This window comes from Salvia miltiorrhiza, chromosome 1 (genome assembly GCF_028751815.1).
Source record: "Salvia miltiorrhiza cultivar Shanhuang (shh) chromosome 1, IMPLAD_Smil_shh, whole genome shotgun sequence".
In the NCBI taxonomy this organism is placed as follows: domain Eukaryota; kingdom Viridiplantae; phylum Streptophyta; class Magnoliopsida; order Lamiales; family Lamiaceae; genus Salvia; species Salvia miltiorrhiza.
The window spans coordinates 55,177,250-55,192,777 of NC_080387.1; the positions used below are offsets into that span (position 1 = coordinate 55,177,250).

A 15,528-nucleotide genomic window follows, 5' to 3' on the forward strand; every position below is an offset into this window, starting at 1 on the left:
GAAACTTACTACAATCAGCTCAGGCATTCACGACAAAAACATAAGTAGATTTGCTTCTCACTGGCAAAAATCATCACTCCTTTTGCATAAGTTTGAGTTAAAACAAACAGATACACAGGCAATCAGGAATCTCTTACCTTGTTCGCGGACAAACAAATGAGACGCATATAGATGAGATATTTTAGTAGTCCTCCTGTTCAATAGATATCACTCTCTGAAAAATAAAAGAGTAAAAGAATGAAGTTATGTTACAACATAGCAACTTTTGGACCACCCCGAAGCAGACGAGCATGTTCTTTCTAGGTTATATGTCTCTTGCTGAGTTACAGAAGCAAGGTATGTGGGGTAGAGGAAAAGCATAAATTAGGATCGTGTGAATGTCGTATCTTCCCGTATGTATAAATGATCGATAATCTTGGACTATACTGGAGGGGGGGACTTAGAATCAGAGTAAACAAAGAGAAGCTTGCCATAGCTATTTGGCAGCCTTCAGGTCTTTCTGTACTTGATCGTGAGCATGCAGCAAAGAAGCTCGTACATTTGATATCTCCACCAGCATCTCCAGAGCTGCCAAAATTAGAACAGGTGCCCGAGAATCAAAATAAGTGAGAGTTATTGAGGAATGTTTCAGATTTTTCAGTACTGGTTTAGTGTTGCCAGTTATGATTAAGGGCATTACTCGACTCCAAAGAAATTAGTAGTCGGTGAACTCAAGGAACTGATGTTACCTCTCTCGAATGATGTTTGGGTTGCACGAAGCTTAGGAGAGACCAGTGTCCCAAACATGGAAAGTGACCTAGATCTTGCCTGTTGAGCCTGCCAAAACAATTTTAAGCTTCCTTCAAAAAAATATACTAGATATATAGAATCTTAGCCATCAAATAGGTCATTCGAGGACAGCTTTTACAGAATGGGTTAAACTGTTCAACTCTATACAGTCCATAACATCACTCATTAGACTGATTGATTCAAAAGACTGATTGATTCATCCGAGACCAGATAGACAAGCATTTCGAGGAAACACAATAGAGGCAGTTGCAACTTACGTGATCATCAGGAGAAACCGGAGATTCACCACTTTCTGCCCGTCTGTCTTGAGGTTCTTCACAAGTCAAAAACAACTCCATATAAGTAGTGTGTTAACAGAAACCACTAACAGGGATAAAACCCCACACCATTTTTACTCTAACTTATTAACTGGATAGTACATGGTAGGAAGAATTGAAGAAGACAACAATATCGAAATCATAAAACTGCTGCAAGAAATACGTAAAAACTGTTCCCAGTTATCTAAGGCTTGGACATGGCAGGATAGAGCTAACTAGCCAACATTCAGATACTGGTAAGCATCTTCGCATGCAACAATCAATTAGAGAACAAAAGTAGAAAAGCAAAGCATACTGGACTTGTGAGACGTACCCTCATCCTGAGTTCGTGGGCTTTCAGGCTTGGGAGGAGGTGATAATTCATCATCCTTAAATTTGGCTCCCCCGGAATTCTTTTCAGAATCATCCGAGGACGCCCATTTGCACAATGTGAGGTGCGGTAGCTCTACATTGACGTCAACTGGAAAGACAAACATAAAATCCTTTACTCAAACAGTGAAATTTATCATAGCAGCACATTTCTTTTGTCAACCACCCAAGTTTTAGGCATACAAGCACACCAAATTGTATTATCAGTAAGTTGATAATTGCATCAAACTACCATTGTCTATTTCCAGTGTTGTTGAAGCATGATGAGATTTGAGGTTAAACAAGGCGCTGCTGACACGAGCAGCGCCCATTGAATGTCGAGCACTGGCTAGCTCCAGCCATCCCTGCAAAACAGTTGAATTGTAAATCACAAGTTACCCTTGTTTTTAAGAGCAAACCACATTCTGATTCACCATATATCAAATACGAAAGGCAAGTACAGAAAACAACAATTAATTTAGGTTATCAAAAGTAGTAGTGTTCTATGATTTACAGAGCAAATCCTCAAAGTAAACAAACACATCAAGCAAAAAGGCTCAAGCTGCTGAAAAACAAAGCATCTACTCATAGTTAATGAAATCGAGGTTTTTCTTAAAAATCAACTATCCAGAAAATGATAAGCAAAGTTGAAATTGTAGCTTCCGAAATCCTAATTTTTGAGCAAAACATGAGAAGTTGTGTTCAAAAAATAGGATCCAGGAAACGAGTGGGTAACCCTAGGAACCGAAGATTCGATTTTCTTTTGCAATAAAAGAATATTAATTGCTATTTGCTAGAATGTACATACAAAAAGGGATCAATAGAGTCGAATTGATTCTTTTACCTGACGAAGAGTTGATGATAAGGAATCCATAAGAACTAGATAAGTATCCATGGAATCTAAGAAATTCAATACGTGTTGATCAGTTTCCATGAGCTTATCAGTCGATTCAGTCCTATTTTCGGAACTCGGCATTTTTTTGAGAAATTAAACTCTGTGCAAATCTATTGCAGAATAAGAAATTTGGATTGGAAACTGTTAGCGCTTGTTCGACGCAGACAACGATTTTGTAATTTTTCAACAAAAAAGGATAAATAAAACAGAAAGAAGTACTAGAATTTATCAAAAAAAAAAAAGAACTTTCAGAGAAGACATAGGAATTAATCTATAGAAGATTTACAATTACTTTTGGATTAATTGTTTATAAATCCATAAGTATATTTAAATTGTAATAATAATAATAATAATTATTATTATTACTATTAAATAAATTAATACATAAATTTAAACTTTTTAAAATTCAGCTTAAATTAAAATTTCGATAACATTTTATCCTCTGTGACATCGACATTATCTTCTTTTTTTTCTTCGTCATGGGCCCATGACTAGATCATATAAAAAATATTCACACAATCAAATTTTGACATCTACATAAAATTAAATATACCCAAAATTTTAATTTAAGTCGAAAAGGATTCAAATTTTATATACTAATTACCAAAGTGTGTGATAACAAATTAACAATCATCCTCAAAGTGAAAATTACTAGTACGAAAGAAGTGAGCGTGTGTTGAACTAAAGATAAAGTGGTTAATGTTTAAGATCAATTTTTTTGAATTCGATTTTATCTTAACACAATCTTTAAATTTAATTACTTAATTGTTACTTTATAAAAGAAGATTGCAAACTATATGAAAGAAAAAGAAATGCCGTTTGCAGGTGGTAAATTACAAACTATATTAACAGCTTTGCTTTTCAACTGGAACTGCAGCCATGAAAATTGAAAAAGAATGAGAAATGTGCATCCTCATTGCTTTAGCAAATTACAACCCCATTTTACGTTGCTGTTCAGCAACGACGGCTTCTTCAGTCAACTCTTCAACATTCAAACTTCTTTTGCTGAAGAAAAATTAAATTAATATTTTAGTATTCGTGCGACATTTTGCTGTCTTCTTCTTTCTTGTCCCTCCACCAACTGCTGCCATCTCTTTTGCCCTTTCTCTTCGCTTGTTTGGCGCATCTTTGGCCCTCGGCCCTTTTGATTTGTTTTTTACTTAGGAAATTTAATTTCTTTCTGCAGTTGTGTACAAGAGTCCTTTCAAGGTAATAACACTTTGATGGTTTCCTTTCTCGTTTGTTCATCTTTTTAATTTCGATTACTGATGCGAATTTGAACTTAATTTTTGTTATTTTCTATGTGGGCTTGGGAAATTTGATGGATTCATTACTATGATGAGATAGTTTTTGTGTTTTGGGAGGTGGGATCAATTTGGAATTTGAATTTGATTGGTGATCAAAGATGAGTTCTTGAAAAATCTTGGGCTACAAATGAAAACCAGCATTTTGTATTTTTGATAGGTTCTGCACCAATATATGAAATGTAGCTAACTTAAACTGAAAGGGGAATTTGATAGCATAATCTGGGTAAACTTGACAGAGCTGCAAAAGGGGCATTTCATGAACCCTAATTGAGTAATAGTTAATACATTCAATTTCTAGAACGATTACTAGTCCTTAACTTTTCTAGGAATCCTTCATTGTCTTCCAAGTTTGTCTTCCTCTCACATAGCTAAAGGATTCTTCACTATGCAGATGCAAAGAAGCTAATGAATGTTGCTATTTTGCCTAGTCCTTTTGCTTCAATCTGATGGCCGGAAGCTGGGATGGGAGCTCCGACCTTGGTGCTCAGTCGCGTGTGGAGCCAATCTACGACGCGTTCCTATGCCCTCTGACGAAGCAAGTGATGCGCGATCCTGTGAGCTTGGAAGACGGGCAGACATACGAGAGAGAAGCCATAGAGAAATGGCTGAGAGAGTGCAGGGAGAGTGGAAGAAGGCCAGTCTGCCCTCTGACATTGAGAGAGCTGAGAAGCACTGAACTAAGCCCTAGTATTGCTCTAAGACACACAATCAAAGAGTGGAACGCGAGGAACGAAGCCTCCAAGCTCGACATGGCACGACGGTCCCTATCCCTGAGCAGCTCCGAGAGTGACATTCTGCAGGCCCTGAGATTCGTGCAGCGCCTCTGCCTGCACAGCCCTTCAAACAAGCGCGTGGTCCATGATGCCGACTTGATACCCATGGTTGTTGATGTGCTGAAGAGCTCCAGTCGACAAGTGCGTTGCACGGCTCTTGAAACTCTCAGGATTGTGGTGGAGGAAGATTCTGATAACAAGGTTGTTACAGGTGGCTGAACCCTAGCTCAGTTCGCCTCCGGCTGTCACTGACTCGACTCCAGTTTCCTATTCTTGCAGGAAATCATGGCGGAAGGGGATACTGTGCGCACGATAGTCAAGTTCTTGTCTCACGAGCAATCTAAAGAGAGGGAAGAAGCTGTCTCTCTTCTCCACGAGCTCTCCAACTCGGAGAGGCTCTGTGAAAAGATCGGTTCTGTTAATGGGGCGGTTCTGATCTTAGTCGGGATGGCCAACAGCAACTCGGAGAGCCTCCTGACTGTCGAGATGACTGATAGAACGCTGGAGAATCTGGCACGATGCGAGAACAACGTTAGACAGATGGCGGAATGTGGAAGATTGCAGCCTCTTCTCACACTACTGCTTGAAGGTAATGGAAATTTTGGTTGGATTCTTGAAAAATATTAAGATAGCATAGCATAGTGTTTGAGGATTCTTCATTTCTTTGCAGGCACTCCTGAGACTAAACTGGCCATGGCAGCCATCCTCGGTGAGCTCGTTCTAGACAACGAGGTGAAGGTGTTCGTGGCGAGGACAGCTGCTTTCTCGCTTATCAGTCTCATGATGCACAACGACATGCCAGCAAGAGAGGCGGCTCTCAAGTCTATAAACCAGATATCATCCGATGAGACGAGTGCCAAGATCTTGATAGAGGCGGGCATCCTGCCCCCTCTCGTGAAGGATCTGTTCACTGTTGGGGCAAACCAGCTGCCAATGCGACTCAAGGAAGTTTCAGCAACGATCCTTGCCAATGTCGTTAACTCAGGCCACGACTTCGATTCAGTCCCCATCGGGCCCAACTACCTGACTCTGGTGTCGGAGGAGATCATCCACAACCTTCTGCATCTTATCAGCAACACCGGCCCTGCAATCGAGTCCAAGCTTCTCCAAGTTCTGGTCGGGCTCACGAGTTCTGCAGCAACCGTGTCCAGTGTTGTGTCCGCCATCAAGAGCTCCGGTGCGACTATCAGTTTGGTTCAGTTCATCGAAGCTCCTCAGACAGATCTGAGGGCGGCTTCGATAAGGCTTCTCCAGAACCTCTCCCCACACATGGGCCCGGAGCTGGCTGGCTGCTTGCGCGGGCCAGCAGGCCAGCTCGGGAGCCTGATCCGAGAGATATTGGAGAATTCAGTGATAACTGAGGAGCAAGCAGCCGCTGTTGGCTTCCTAGCTGATCTACCTGAGAGGGATTCCGGCCTCACTAGACAGATGCTAGACGAAGGGGTGTTCCGGCTCTTCATTTTGAGGATAGTTAGGATCAGGCAAGGTGAGACGAGGAGGAACCGTTTCATGACCCCATATTTGGAAGGGCTCGTGAAGGTCGTAGCAAGAATCACATTCGCCTTGTCTGAGGAGTCGGGCGCTGCTGCTCGTGCACTCTGTCATGAGACCAACCTAGCGTCGCTCTTCATAAACCTCCTGCAGTCCAACGGGCTCGATAACCTGCAGATGGTGTCAGCCATGGCCTTGGAGAATCTATCCCAAGAATCCAAGAACTTGACACAGCTGCTCGAGTTCCCTGCACCGGGGCTGTGCGCCTCGTTCTTCCCTTGCCTGAGCAAGCAGCCGGTTATAACCGGGCTGTGCCCTATTCATCGCGGGATATGCTCGTTAAAAGAGACGTTCTGCCTCTTGGAAGGGCAAGCTGTGGACAAGCTGGTTGCTCTCTTGGACCACACCAACGACAAGGTGGTGGAGGCGTCGCTTGCGGCGCTGGCTACCTTGCTGGACGACGGTGTTGACATAGAGCAGGGGGTTCAGGTGTTGCTGGACGCGGAAGGGGTGAAGCCCATACTCGACCTGCTGCTCGGGAAACGAACAGAGACGCTGAGGAGCCGGGCGGTTTGGACAGTGGAGAGGTTGCTGAGATGTGAGGAGATAGCCTATGAAGTTGCAGGTGATCCTAATATAAGCACAGCTTTGGTTGATGCCTTCCAGCATGGAGAATACAGAACAAGGCAGATTGCTGAGCGCGCCTTGAAACATGTTGACAAGATCCCTAACTTCTCTAGCATCTTTCCCAACATTGGATAGGATACTACTAAACCCCCTTGTATTTACTCACACACACACACACATTTTTTTGTTCAAACAGATGTGAAGATATTGATTGGTTTGTTTGTAATGTATTGGTGCAATACGAACTCATATACATAATTGCAGTGATGAAATAGAGTTGTATGTATTTGCAGAGGTCAATGGAGCATATCATACAAAAACATATTGAAGAAAAAGTAATGTCAACAACATGCTTTGATTGATCAACCAAAGCGAAAAAAGAGAGATATCAGATTGAGATCAAACAATGGAAGTCTGTCTAAATCATTCATTTACAAGCGCAGCAGTGTCATAGACTTGGTCATGCAAGAAGATGCATCCAAATCGTGTGCAACATTATGATTTCTAGAAATGTGATTCCAACCCGATGTTGATGCAGCATCAAAAACAGTCACGAAGTCTATTACCTGTCCGAAAATCTTGAACATCTCGACACCAAAAACGACGTCGTCTTCTTCGTCAGCCACGAACGCAGCGTTCCAGTCCATGGGCGCATCGGGGTGCGTCGACACTTGCTCCCACTTGAGATGCGCGAGGTCGAGCTCCCAGAGCTTCCTCACCGCTTTATTCCTCCGGCCGATCTGGCCATCTCCCTCGCACCACGACACGGAGAGCATGAGCAGGCGGCCCTTGCAGGAGACGAGCTTCGGGAGGTACTCATGCACGCGGGGCGGGCTCGAGACCGTCTGGATCCGGATCCAGTACCCCCTGTCCACGTCGTATCCGACGAGCTTGTCGCTCTCGGAGTAGACGTAGAACACGGCATCGCACACCACGCCGGAGCAGGCCACGCCGAAATCCAGAGGCATCCGCTGGATATCCGTCCATTTGTTCGATACGGGGTCGTAGATCTCGCCGGAGTCAAGGGCTTCGTCCCAAGATCCGAGGCCTCCGACCGCGATCATCACAAACTTCCTACCACCGCCTCTGTTGGACGAGCCCGAGCCCTCGTGTTTTTGCCTGGTCAGCTTGATGGTATCGGACAACGAGACCTCGTTCTCATCGAGAGAGTGCCTAGATTGCCGTCTGACCGAGAGTCTATGAGGATCCTCATAGACATCCGTCGCACCACCTGCTCTCGAGCGGTGAAGGACGCTTCTCTGCCCGACTCTGTTGATTTCTAGAGAGGAAGTAATCTTGGCTCACCTCCGAGATTCCTAAAACGGGAGATGATCTCGCATGCTTCATGGCTGTGGCTTTACGCCACGACTTTGTCAACGGGCTGAACACCAAGACTCCCTTATGCGTCTTGAACGAGCTCCGGTCCACCCTCCCCAAGTTAGTCAAGCTAGAGCAACCCCCGACTACGTAGACATCATCGTGGATGCTAGCCACCGAGAAGAAGAACCTCCCCTTGAGAATCTGGGAATCTATCTTATGCCATTGATTCTGAGAGACATCCAACGCGTGTATCTCACCGGAGCAATAGCCATTCTTCACGAGGCCAAAGACAAACAACCACGAGCTCAGAAATGAGCCCTCCCGCCTGATCTGCATGAACCGGGGCTGTTGCAGTCAAGTTCCTCCATTTCTTGCACACGAGACGAGCGTTCACAAGACTAGCCAACGGGAGCCTCACCAAGCACATTTCGAGAACGTCATCAGGAAGGCGTGCGTTCATGCTATTGCTTTGCTCGACTACGCTGCATTTCAACAGCCTTCTGTTGTTGTTCCTTCTGAAGAATCTGTCCATTCCAATGGAGAAGCAATCAACTGAGGCATCATCCTTCCCCCACGTCGTGCCTTTCCCATCCTCACTCGCACTCGATCTCCTCCTACTGCCCGGATCCCCGGACTCCTCATCCATATCAGCACTCACTCTGCACCCACCTCCCCTGCCGTAGAGGGTAAGACATCTCAAAGAGACGCCACTCGTCTCATCATCTTCAGAACTTTCATTCTTTTGGCTCTTCCTTTTCAACTTCTGGCTCATACTTCGTACAAGGCGTTTTGAAACACTCCTAGGCTCAATCTCTTGGTTGATAATTTCTTCTCCCATTAATCTCGGAGAGGCCATTTCATATTCTTTATTTTCACAAAGATGAACAACAACGAGAGCCCTCTAGCTAGCAACCAATGTACCGCACGCTTTCAAGGTTGTGCGTCAACCCTACACGAACAAAACAACACGGCTGAAGCATCTACCACAACAGAGAAAAGCTACATCAAGAACTCATCATCAGTATATACAACTAGCATATCTCTACATGAAATTGCAAAAATCTAAGTCACAATGTTCCTAAAACAAATCTTGCCTCCAACGAAGCTCAAACAATAAGATTTGATGATGTTCTAGAAATTAAACTTAAATTCTGACCAATTTCAAACTTCAATTCAACTGTTATTCAGCCACAGCACCAAACCCCCCAAAAATAGGTTAACAATCATAACTTCTTAAAGTTCAAGAAATCAAATTGAGGTAAGAAAGATTCAAGAAATCAAACCAGCAGATTCACAACCACCAAAACCCTCACCAAATCTCAAAATCACAATCAAGAATGTGGATACAAATAATGCCGCATAAATTCAAGAAAGCAGAAGAATTTCAAGAATCAAGAAGCCCCCATCTGGTTGTGTGTATGTGGTTGGGTGTGTGTGTGTGTGTGTGAGAGAGAGAGAGAGAGAGAACCTTGGTATCCAAGAATTCAAGCACCAAAATCACCAAACAAAGTAAATCCCCAAAAACCCATCTCAAGATTCACTCTACAGAAGATCAGGGGCAAGCCCATCAGATCCAATCTGCATAAAAAGCTCAAATCTTTAACCTTCACACCATATTAAACTCAAAAACATTCATGGTGTGAACATGGGAAAATCATGTATAATATTCTACTACAAGCTGAGCATTTTCTTTTCTTTTGCCTTTATGATGTTGGGAATAATATACATATACAATCTTACAAGGTATAAGCATCGTTAAAGCGAAGACGACACGACCAACCTGATAAAACTTGAGAAATTTGCAAAAGCGACACCTCTGTTTCCTTTACCTTCCTCCCATTACATATATCAGCACTCTTTCTGCTTTTTGAATTTTTGTGATTATATTTGCTAATTTTGTTCTTTCTTTTACTACTTTTTTCAAATATGTGGATGGAATGATTATGTGAGAGAGTCCCACAACCGCTTTTCGTTTATGCTGCTGCTCATTAGTCACCTCAATCCCCCTTTCATATAGTACTAACTTTTTTCTCTAATCAATTTTTATCTGGTTATTTTAAACTTTTTTCTGTTTCTACATTTCTTTTTTTCTGACCCCATGAAACAAAATATTGATGCACATTGCAGATTTTATTCAATAGGCTATGCTTTGTCGGAATTCACCTGAATTTTGAATTATTAAGTGGAGCCTATTTTCAGTTTCTCTAATTCACCTGAATTTTATTCAATAGGCTATGCTTTGTCGAAACAAAATATTAATTCTGAATTTTGAATTATTGAATTTTAATGCCAATAAATATATAAAACACGCGTTATAGATATAAATGTGGGAACTCATATTTGGAGAAAGATAAAAAAGCAAAGGGACCATCATTTCTATATGAGTGTTGAGAGTTCCAAAATTGAGAAAATTGGTTTTGGAAATAGATCTCGAAGAAGTATTTACAAGTTTTTTGAGGAAAAAAATTGAGAAGCAATTTTACTTGGAATGTTAAATCATGTTGAGAATTGAGATTTAAGGGTGTTTGGTTGAGCTTATAAGTTGTTTAGGAGCCTATAAATTTTTTCAAAGTGTTTAACAAAATAAGCTCTTAAAATGCTTATACCCTGTAAAATTAAGTTCTAAGAGCTTAGAGCATCAACATCGGCGGGTGCGAAGCCGGGATCGATCCCGATCTATCGCACCCGCATCCGGGTGCAATGGAGGTGGAGCGATGGAACGCTCCTACTGCGAAGGGGATGGGTGTGCTACACGCGCCCCATTTCCGTAATTAAAAAAAATAAAATCTATTGAGTCCGGGCGGGTGCAATATCATTGCTGGACTGGGTGCACGGTTGTTGATGCTCTTATAAGCTCCCAAAAAATAAGTTCATCTGCCACAACTTATTTGCTCATTTTCTTATAAGCAACACTCATTTTATAAAAATAACTCAACTATAATTTTTTATTTTCAATATATATCATTTTAATTTCATCTTTTTTCGATTTTCTCTTTCTAACTTATAAGTTCAATTATCCAAACACTTTGACAATTTATAAGATTTTAAGAAACTATATCTTGTAAGCTCTTGAAATATCTTATAAGCTCCAATAGCTTATAAGCTCTTTAAAATAAGCTTAGCCAAACATCATTAGAATATAGAAAATAAAATATTCAATTTGAACTGAAAATTTTAAGGAAAATTTTAATTCTAAATAAGATTGTAAATTTATGTATTTCATTTCATAATTTCAAAATTTCTTATGGACATCAATATTTGTACGAGTTGTTATTTCTATTTGATAATCTAATTATTTTCTTCAAATTGAACTTGACATTTAAGCTTTATGACGTTGATGCCGAGGACATTCACCTTGTTTCTGGTTCCAACGTTGGCTTGAATTGGCTTTGGATTTTAATTTGAGTTTTAGACTCTGTAATGTTGATGCAGAGACCCTATGCCTTATTCCTAAGATATGACAATAACTTTATTAATAATGTATCTTATTTAATATTGAATTTCATAAGATTTCAAAATAAACAAAGATATAAAATTAATAAAAATATATTTATTTCTTCAAACACTCGGGTGCCTACAAAGATGTTTATATTGAATTTTTTTTATAAATTTCTGAAGAGAAAAAACAAAACTTGAACTAAAAATTAAAAGATTGCTCTCCATGTAATATGGGATGGCCCAAAGATGAATACAGGCCATTAATAATGAAACGGGCGGAGGAGTATTAGATAATATAAGAATAATTTTAAACACAGCCCCCAATTTTTTCACTATAGCCCTTTACTTAAAAATAATAATAATAATATATTATAATTATACTATTGTATCCCTATAGCCCCCATTTAAAATTTGTTATAAATTACTAATTTTATAAAAAATAATTTAAAAAAATAATACGTATATTCTTTTTCCCAAATAAATTACTCCCTCCGTCCCAATAATGAAGACACACTTCATTTGGGCACGGAGATTAAGGTGAGGTAGATTAGAGAATAAAGTAGTGTGGTCCACTTTATTAGTGTATTTGATTAGTAAATATTTAGTGATTTCTTTTTATTTTATATTAAATGTCAACTGGAAATTTAAATTTATAAATTCATTATTTTAGAATATTTTAATTAATTTAATTGTTTTTTTATTTTAATTTTAGTCATTTTGACAATCAGACAATCACCGAGCTCCCCTGCCCCCTTCTTCTTCGTCTTCACCGTCACGCCATCAACGCCGGCGACGATCACCGAGCTCGCCAGCCCGATGAACATCCCGTGCTCCACTATCACTGAGAACTGCCGGCCAACACCGCCAACGTGGTGGCCAAAAGAGAACCCAGAATCAAACTCAATTTCGAACTCAAAATCGAACCCAAAAGAAAACCCAGAAAATCGAACTAAAAAATGAAACTCAGAATCGAACTCAAAATCGAACCAAAATGTTAACCAAAAAATGAAACTCAAAATCGAACCAAAAAGAGGACCAAAAAATGGAACTCAGAATCGAACTCAATTTTCGCCTAGAGATTCTCGATTGGGAAGGCATCGGAGCCGGAGGAGAGGACGAAGGACATTGGAGTGGCGGCGATGGCGGTCTGGAACCATAGGCATGAAACAGACGGAGGATTCTCGCCTAAAATCGAACGCCTCTGCTCCTTCTCTTCAGAGATCTGCCGCGCCAGCAAACCCTAGCCCCTTGCCCCCAGATCCGCCGCCCTGCATACCCTAGCCCCTAGATCCGCCGAAGAAGAGAGAGGGATGGGTGGCGGCTGTTCGGCCGGAGAAGGCGGCGGAAGGGAGGAGGAGGCGGCGGCGGCAGACATAGAGGTCTAGAGCGAGAGAGATGAAGGAGAACCGAGAGGGATAGAGAGAGGGGTCAGACAGGGGCGGTCAAGGCGCGACGTCGGCGCCGGCGCCGGCGGCCGGAGAAGGCAGAGAGACAGAGAGTGGCGCCTGTATGTGAGGGAGGTGGATAGGCCGAGAGAGAGAGTAGATAATAGACGTAGGATTTTTTTTCTTCTTATTTATACTTTAATTAAGGTTCAATTAATTAGTTATAATTGAGCCCTAATTATTTCCATATATAGAAATGTGTCTTCATTATTGGGACAGCCCGAAAAGGAAAGTGTGTCTTCATTATTGGGACGGAGGGAGTATATAATTTCCATCTTGATCTAATATTAAATATGATAAATAACTCTAATAACTCCAGTATAGCCCCAATTCAAAAAAGAATATGATTCTTGCAAAGAAGCGTCAATCTTACATAACCCCCAAATTCATAACTATGAACATACATACAGTTAAAAGACTGAAATATGTTTTATTTTTTACTGGGAACCTATTAGTAAAATTGTTGATGGCAAGAATAGCTATTGCTTAATTATATCGTTCCACACAAAGATTGCTTACTGACAAATTTTCTGATATGTAGTTTATAGCAACTCTATTGTTTGAGATATATCAATGAGCACTTGCAAACTGTGGGCTTAAAATATTTGAACTAGATTGTGATTTTAAATAGGCTCATATGCACCATTTTATTGATCTGTCTAGGTTTTGTTTCACTATGGGTAATTTTTATATATATCATTTTCCATATCAAACTCAGTGGATTGCCGCTGTATAGATTAGCAGTCGAAGAGGACCCCAAGAAAACTGCTTTAATTGAAGCGTGGAAGACATGGTTACAAGAACACACAACAACTACTGGAAGTAGGGCTGAGCATCGGTTCAAAACCGAACCGAACCGAACCATTTTGGAGAAACCGAAACCGAACCGACATTGGTAGTAGACGAACCGAACCGAACCGCCTGAAGCCTAAAAACCGACCATAACCGAACCAGCCGAAACCGATCGGTTTCGGTCGGTTACCGAACCGACCGATAATTTTTTAAAAAAACAATAAATCTGCCAAAATTCTTTAAAAAACAACCTGTAAAATTCGAAAAAAAAATATAAACTTAGATCTGCCCAAATTCACTACAAGCAGTAGAAGCAGCGCACGGTTTTGGCGAGGAGATGTCTGCGTCAGGCTTCAGCGGCAGTCCGACGGAGGAGAAGCCGGTCTGCACGGCGGGTCTGGGTCGTGCTGGAGACGTCTGACGGCGGGGGCGGCCGATGGCTGGCGGCTTTGCTCGTGCTGCCGTGCTGGTCTGCTCGCCTTGGAGGAGAAGCGGCGAAAATCGAAAATTAGGAATGGAGGCGTGGAGAATGGAGGCGGTGGGGGTGGTCGCCGGTCAGAGAGGCGCCGGCTGGGACTGGGGAGGGAGGGAGGAGACTACTAGGGTTTCGAAGAAGAAGGTGAAGGTGTGCGGCGCAGCAGTTTCGAAATGGGGGAGGAAGTTTCGAAATTGAGATTTGAGAGTAGGGTTTTTAGTTTTACTTGTAATATAAAATATAGAATAAATAATATATCTAAGGTATCGGTTCGGTTCGGTTCATAACCGAACCAAAATCTCAAAACCGAAACCGAACCGATACCTGATCGGTTTTTTACTCTAAAAACCGAACCGAAAACCGAACCAGAAATCTCAAAACCGAACCGAACCAAAAATGATCGGTTCGGTCGGTTTTTTCGGTCCGGTTCGGTTTATGCTCAGCCCTAACTGGAAGGTTTCGCCAGGGAATGAACCGAGAATTCAACTAAATTTCTTCTGCAAGAATCACGTTTGTTTATCATTATTTTTAATATTAGATTAGGATGGGAGTTATATGATTTATCTTCAAATTCAGAATTTTATAAACTTATAATTTATTATAAATTTTAAATGGGGGCTATAGGAATAAAATAGTGTAATTATAATTATTTTTGGGGGAAATTTATATTTAGCCTATAAAATAAATAATATATTCAATAGAGCCACAGGTATAAAATTATAGTAAAAATAGTCATTTTGTAGTAAAAAGACAAACATATCCTCAATGGGGACCACAAATAATATAACTATAATATATTAAATAAACAATAAAGATTTTTGGTGGTTTGAAGGGATATTACTATTAAGAGGAGTTGGGTTTTTTATGATTTTGGTGTTTTACATAATTATCCTCCATTAATTACTTCCCTTAGATTAGGCTTAATTTTCGTTTATCTTCTTTATCAATAGTTGACTTTTTTTTGTTTCCTTTATTTCCGTTTTTTGGCTGCTTTAATTTCCTATTTTTTGTTTTCGAAAATTATTCTTATAAATCTTATAATAATTTGAATTTTATATTATTTTTTATTTCTGATTTTTTTTTTATTTATTTGTTTCAAAATATTATCATTTATTTTTCGGAATTAAATTGTTTTTTTGAAATTAATATTTTTTTTGAAGATTAATTTTCTTTTTCGACAATTATGTTTTAATATTTAAGTTTTTTCTGTTTCCTTATTTATCGTTTTTTTGTTGCCTTATTTTTCGGTTTTTTATTTCCTAAAATTATATAAATCATATATTTCGATGTCTATATGATTTTTTATTCCTGATATTTTTTATTTATTTGTTTCAAAATATTATTATTTATTTGTTACCAATAATTTTGTGTTTCTTTATAAAATAATTCTAGATTTATTTCCTGCTATTATTTTTTCGAAATTAATATATTTTTTTAAGATTAAATTATTTCTTTTTCAAAATTTATGTTTTATTTATTTGTTTCCACATATTTAGGGATTCTTTTAAAAA

General features: G+C 40.1%; 3 protein-coding genes across 5 annotated transcripts; 1 reads left to right on the plus strand and 2 right to left on the minus strand.

The window, feature by feature from the left end:
* Nucleotides 1–179: 179 nt before the first annotated feature.
* Nucleotides 180–2,622, minus strand: LOC130995083 (uncharacterized). 2 transcript variants are annotated; one of them, XM_057920240.1, is made up of 6 exons: nucleotides 2,299–2,622; nucleotides 1,708–1,819; nucleotides 1,420–1,566; nucleotides 1,047–1,102; nucleotides 729–816; nucleotides 180–567 (listed from the first exon to the last, which is right to left on the minus strand). In XM_057920240.1, exons 1-6 carry the CDS (start codon nucleotides 2,428–2,430, stop codon nucleotides 476–478), a joined length of 627 nt encoding a protein of 208 aa, XP_057776223.1. In that variant the 5' UTR covers nucleotides 2,431–2,622; the 3' UTR covers nucleotides 180–475. The 2 variants fall into 2 exon arrangements, with proteins under 2 accessions (XP_057776223.1, XP_057776226.1); XM_057920243.1 differs by lacking the exon at nucleotides 2,299–2,622 and adding an exon at nucleotides 1,969–2,188.
* Nucleotides 2,623–3,227: 605 nt separating this feature from the next.
* Nucleotides 3,228–6,847, plus strand: LOC130995097 (U-box domain-containing protein 43). 2 transcript variants are annotated; one of them, XM_057920254.1, is made up of 4 exons: nucleotides 3,228–3,558; nucleotides 4,085–4,630; nucleotides 4,709–5,018; nucleotides 5,100–6,847. In XM_057920254.1, exons 2-4 carry the CDS (start codon nucleotides 4,103–4,105, stop codon nucleotides 6,680–6,682), a joined length of 2,421 nt encoding a protein of 806 aa, XP_057776237.1. In that variant the 5' UTR covers nucleotides 3,228–3,558; nucleotides 4,085–4,102; the 3' UTR covers nucleotides 6,683–6,847. The 2 variants fall into 2 exon arrangements, with proteins under 2 accessions (XP_057776237.1, XP_057776233.1); XM_057920250.1 differs by having other exon boundaries at nucleotides 3,273–3,558; nucleotides 4,048–4,630.
* LOC130995113 (F-box/kelch-repeat protein At5g42360-like) lies at nucleotides 6,812–9,856 on the minus strand. The gene is given in 5 exon segments (XM_057920261.1): nucleotides 6,812–7,797; nucleotides 7,799–8,209; nucleotides 8,211–8,816; nucleotides 9,336–9,445; nucleotides 9,648–9,856. Coding segments are annotated over 3 exon segments (1,743 nt in total). The 5' UTR covers nucleotides 8,724–8,816; nucleotides 9,336–9,445; nucleotides 9,648–9,856; the 3' UTR covers nucleotides 6,812–6,978.
* Nucleotides 9,857–15,528: the final 5,672 nt, after the last annotated feature.